We start from the raw sequence: 6,150 nt of genomic DNA, 5'->3' as shown, positions 1-6,150 counted from the left end.
AATTTCATAGAAAAGATTAATTCTTTTAAGTAAAGACACTTTTTGCTTTTCGTACGTAGTGTTTTATTAACCGACTTGGCCGACTTAATAACAAGGAAGTGATAAAGTAGCTTGAGTCTATCTCCACACTTTTGGATCAAACTCAAGCAGGAGTCTTTAACTCAAAAATGTAAACGACAATCAAGTGGACTGTAATTATGTTGCACAAACCGACCAATGAATGTGATAGTACTAGTCTCTTAAAGTTAAATGAAAATTTAAAAAATAAAAATAAAAAAATCGTGAGTCGAACTAGGGTTTCTATTATTGTAACTAATATTATTACAATTAAAAATTATATAAAAAATCAGCATATTTTTTTTTTCTTTATTTCAAAGTCCAAGTGCAAGTGGGAAGCTCCAGCAACCAATTTCGCCAATCAAGAGAATAGAATCAAAGAAAAAATGGTTAAAAAAAAGAATTTGCAATGGCAGCTCCTTCAAGAAGAGTTTTAGTTAGTTTAGCATCAGAGCTCTTTAGCCAAGGAGATGAGAGAAAAAAAAAATAATTTTAAAAAAAGGGTTCTAGACAATGGGAGACACGGAAACAGCGCCCACGTTCCCCTCATATCTTACTTCCTTTCTTTATTGCTGTCTCTCTCTCTCATATGACAAGGCCCACCTTATTGACAAATTGTTGTTTAGCTCTTCAGGAATAAATATATACCCTTTCCTTTCTTGTGAAACTCCATAAATTGTTTTATCTCCATGCCCTAGTCTCTCTCTCTCTCTCTTTCTCCCTTCTGTTTACACCACTACCTTGATAACAGCTCAAAGGGAGCTCTATCTTTGAAGTGTTTATGTGATAATGGTGTGTTTCTCTCTCTCTCTCTCTCTCTCTCTCTCTGTAGCAAAGTTCTAATTGACTTTTTTTTTTTTTTGGTTCATATATTTATTTATTGGGTTTTTGTTACAATTCATGTGTTTAGGGAATTCAGAAGCCTGCATGGTTGGAAGCCCTCTACACACAAAAATTCTTTGCTGGGTGCTCCTATCATGAAACAGCAAAGAAGAATGAGAAAAACATTTTCTGTTTGGATTGTTGTACAAGTATTTGCCCCCACTGTTTGCCTTCACATCGATTCCACAGGCTTCTTCAGATTCGTCGATATGTATATCATGATGTTGTTCGGCTTGAAGATCTTCAGAAGCTCATAGACTGCTCTAATGTTCAGGTAATTAGTACACAAAATAAGGTTAATTTTCTCTAGCTACTGTTACGTTTCAAGCATAATTTAATTATTTTATATAGTTTTGCTGAATTAAATGAAACTCCAATAGGGTTATACAATCAATGGTGCCAAAGTGGTGTTTATCAAGAAGAGACCTCAAAACAGGCAATTCAAGGGTGCTGGAAACTATTGCACTTCCTGTGACAGAAGCCTCCAAGAACCATTTTTTCATTGCTCTCTAGGGTGCAAGGTAAATTGTGATGATTATGTTTACCATATAATTTTCTTTTCAAGCTAAACTTTAAACTAATTTTCATGATTACTGAGACAAATACCAAATGTTATAAGTCATCACAATTCCAATATATCAACACAGATGCTCATTTTATGTAGCAATGAAAACCCTTTAGAATGCAATTCAATTGGTCCGTAGAAAAGTAAATTGCGATTGAATCATGCACATGACGTGCAATTTTGTACTAATTAAGAAGCGTCAAATTATAAAATTTATATATAGTTTAATTGGTGACAATATTGAATGTGAATTGTGTAGGTTGATTTTGTGCTGAAGCACTATAAGGACCTTTCTCCATTCCTAAAGGCTTGCAACACTTTACAACTAAGTCCTGACTTCTTAATGCCACAAGACATGGGAGACGACGAGATGACGAATGAGACACCTCATTCTACAATTGTGGACTGTGATGAGCCAATGAGCTCGTCCTCAGGCTCATCAGGGTCTGAGAACATGAGTGTGGCATGCACTCAGATTGTCCGAAAGAAGAGAAGTGGGCTATATGTGTGTGCAAGATCAGCTAATAGGGTTTCTAATAATGAAGACATGGCTACAAGCATGAGTAGAAGAAAGGGCATCCCTCATAGATCTCCTATGTGTTAATTAGCAACAAAACACTGCTATTAGCCTATTACTACTACTACTACTACAATTTTAATTTTGATAATTTGACTGAATCCTACAAATGCTTATTGTCTCTCTCTTTCTCTCTCTCTCTCTCTGAAAATTAAAGTTTTAAGTTAATTTTATAACTTGGTCGGGGTGTTTTGTCTTAATGGCATCACGTGATTCCCAATTCCAAGTTATGGTTTGTACATTTTTCTAAGGTTTTCTTCATATCATATGATGATTATTATTATTATTATTTACAACATTATTAATTCAAATCATGAATTAGAGTGTCTTCCAGCACCATATAGGCAGATGCTTCTAAACCTACCAGATTTATTTGCACATATTTATAGCTGGTAGTCTATGATAGTGCAAGGCATTTTGTACACTTAAGCATACGAATACCTACAGGGGCACACGTGAATTCCCTGCGTGTGCTTGGCAAATTGATCATTAACTAACACTAAAATACAGTGTTATTGCTAAACCCTATAATCTTTGTCACACTCTCATGATGGGGTCCTAAAAAGGGGCTTCCTTTGACTTTGACTACAACTAGGGACAGTACTGAGTACACCGTCCTTCCTCGAAGAGATAGAGAAATAGGTTTTGAACAGTAATTTTGACTAGTCAAACCCTGAGGAATTTTTTTTTTTTTTTGGAGAAACCTAACCCTGAAGATTAATATAGTAATTAAGGTGCTGAAAGAACTACAATGTATATTTATATGAGTGTTGCTTCATGAAACATTCTCTCTCTCTCTCTCTCTCTCTCTCTTAATCTCTTAATGTATCATATGAGTTCAGCCTAATTAAGAGCAAGGCCTCCATTCGTTTTATAGTCTTGACTCCCAATCAAATACATTGCCTCTTTTAGACGTCAAAGGGTTTCTTAATTTCTTACTACTATATCATTTCCATTGGTTAATATATAGACCATCCAAGTTTATCCTATAAAGAAATTCAACAACTCTGTTGTTTCAAGAACATTAACATTTTTTGGAAAATAAATTATTTTTTAAAAAGCATTTTCTAAAAAACTATTTCATTTTTCTATATTTGGTAGCAACCTTAAAATAAATTCAAAAACTATCATTTTACCTTTCTTATTTAGCTTAGAGTGAGATAGGGTTGTTTTTCAAAAATAATTTAGTGGAAAATAACTGTCTCATATCAATAAAAATAATGGAAGTTAATAGATAATTTTCCTTTGATTTTTTTTTTTAATACTACCAAATAAAAGAAAATGCAAAAAATTATTTTCACATAAAGTTTTCTATCGAAACAAACAGATATAAAAGATTTTGTGGTGGGTGCTCTGATTACACTTAGTTTTTTCTTTATCAATAATATTGGTTTCATGACCTTTTTTTCACAGCCACAAAAGGTCTAATCTAAATCCGGGGATCGACAAAATTGGGTCATTAAACCCACTAATTGTAACACAAATAAAGAAGTCCAATATGTCTTAGTAAATTGATGACAACAAAAGGCCCACGATACAAGCAGCCTCAGGGAGGACCTAGTGATCTCCCTGTTCGTCACAAGGCTTGTCCTAGATTATGAAACCCACGATCAACTACAAATGAGCACCTATTTTCTCTAGAAGGGTGGCACAGGGCATAGCTTACAACCCAAGCCCATTATGAGTCCAAATTTTTTATACTCATTTGATTAGGGAACAAAGCTGTAAACAAGTAAAGTACTAAAAGTTTACTGTTCATTTATTTTTATTTCAAATATAAGATAAGCTCGAACTTATTATCAAACTAAATTACAAATCCAAGCTTATTGTATTTTATTTTCAAACAAGTTCCAGCTTCTTCATTATCTACTTGATTACTAACTTATTCTCTTCTCACATGTAGTAAATTCTTTGACTAAAATTTTTTTACCCATTCATAAATCTATACTAATAATTAATAACTAAACTATAGTTGAAATTATATTATTTAAGTTAGTGAGTTAGAGTGATTTTTTGTTTATAATTCAATAAAGATTAGAAATACAAACTTAGTATTATTAATTAATAATAATAATTCAATTATTTATAAACTTATTTACAAATTTACACAATCCAATCTCAGCTGATCTACATAAGTATATTTTAAAAAATTTACACATATAAACACGCATATAATATCATATATACTTTAATCCAACTTCATGTTCATGAGCTAAACATAGGCTTGAGCTTATAAGAGAGATGGGTTTGCTTGGATGGGGAATAAATCGAAGTGAATGGGTTGTCTGTTGCACCTCTTGGTGGATGTGTCCAGTTGGGGATACATGCAGTGCACCAAGGGAATCAAGCCCAAGTCAGCCTAGGCATCCACGTTATGTTCTTGTACCTTAAGCCCATCACCAAAATAAGTAGTCCACCACTATAATTAATTACTATTAACTACCCACTTCTAAAAATTTGTTGTCACATTGTTCAAAGCAAGAGAACCCTTCCCCTTACAATTAGTGCCAAAAACTACATTAGAAAACCAATAAAATAGCAGGAGCAACAGGAAAATAAAATAACTCTTAACTTGAACAAACCCCCATCCTCATCCCTTTTTTCTCTAGACTGCCTAGAGAGATATTTTACTTTTTATTTCTTTTTTGGTTTAATTTTTTTTTTTTTGGTTTAAATATATATATATATATATATATAAACAACCCTCTAGCAATGTTAAGATTACAAAAACTTACACAATTTTTGTCACAACTTATCACGTCGCAAGTTGTAACAAATTGTAAGTAGTGGTATGAACTCATTATTTTTTCTCTACCACTCATCACGTGATGAGTTATGATAAAAATAGTCTAAGTTTTTATGATGCAGCATTTTTTGCATCATATTTTTTTTTTTTTGGGCATGTTCGGGACCCACTCCCATTTCTAAAAGTCCAAACTATTGGTGAATGCAAGAAGTATATGATAAGATGTCCAAGGTACCACAATACAACAAGTCCAATCCAGGCACAAGAAACCACTAGTGTTGGCCTAACCAATAATCATTAAGAGCCAACTTATATATCTGACTAAATATATATTGTCACTGGACATTGAAACTGGCATTAGCAGTAGCAAGACCCCCAACTTTTTATGGAATTAGAGGAGTAATTCCACGATGTGGAGTTAGCTGAATCCGAACCGTGCAGTTCAAAACATTAAAGGCTTTGAACTGTCCCTCTTTAATGTGTTTTATGATTTTGGAGTTTCCACACCATTTATTTGCTCTACATGGTCCAGATTTTTATTTTCCTCAACATGGAATTCACTTTAATAATTGATGATACAATGAATATTTCAACTCCTTTTGTCACTACTAATTAATTAGCCTTTGAAAAAGGAGTAAGGTTCTCCACTCTCCCCACTTTTAAAATGATTTGTTGTTTGAATTCATATCTCTAATTGATCCTCCTGTAGAACTGTCTTCCTATCGATTTCATTATGAATGGGATGTGCAATAGCCCATTTTATCTGACCCTTATTGCTTAAAGCTTGTTGATAGACTTATTGCTTAAAGCTTAAGCTTAGTATAAATATTGTATCATTATGAAATACTATATATTTGTGATTATATCGTGTAGGTTTTTTTTTTTTTTTTTTTTTTAATACACTTAAAACTTGTTATCCCAACTAATAAGAAAATTACTCATCACACTATAATTACACAAATTATTAAACTAATTCTACTCCAATTGAAACTCTTTACTAAAGTTCCAAAAAGCTTTAAATAAATTTTAGTTTCTATTTTAAATTATTTTAATCATCTAACAACAAAAATTGTGGTTTTACACCGTAGACTAGAATTTTGTTATTCACTTTTCATTGTTTTCAATGATAGTTTTTGGACTCTTTTTTCAATAACTAAAGTTTACTAACACTTTGGAGGAGAAAATGTAATAATTACTAGTCATGTTTAGCTCTTGCAATTTCATATTAGAGTTTGTTGATGAGATGGACATAACCCAATCCAAAAACTCTACCCAACAATGTTATATTAATTGACCATTCGCTCTTATTGTTATTATTCGATG

The 6,150-nt window shown here is 32.5% G+C and overlaps 1 protein-coding gene across 1 annotated transcript; it reads left to right on the top strand.

Annotated features, from left to right (window-relative positions):
* The first annotated feature begins 710 nt into the window (after window positions 1-710).
* LOC126715507 (protein RGF1 INDUCIBLE TRANSCRIPTION FACTOR 1) lies at window positions 711-2,202 on the top strand. Its single transcript, XM_050416134.1, has 4 exons — window positions 711-849; window positions 968-1,213; window positions 1,320-1,460; window positions 1,764-2,202. The coding sequence occupies exons 1-4, from the start codon at window positions 847-849 to the stop codon at window positions 2,106-2,108; spliced, it is 735 nt and encodes a 244-aa protein (XP_050272091.1). The 5' UTR covers window positions 711-846; the 3' UTR covers window positions 2,109-2,202.
* Window positions 2,203-6,150: the final 3,948 nt, after the last annotated feature.

This window comes from Quercus robur, chromosome 2 (assembly GCF_932294415.1).
Source record: "Quercus robur chromosome 2, dhQueRobu3.1, whole genome shotgun sequence".
NCBI lineage: Eukaryota > Viridiplantae > Streptophyta > Magnoliopsida > Fagales > Fagaceae > Quercus > Quercus robur.
Note: the sequence above shows the minus strand (reverse complement) of the source record. Positions and strands in the feature narration are given on the sequence as shown.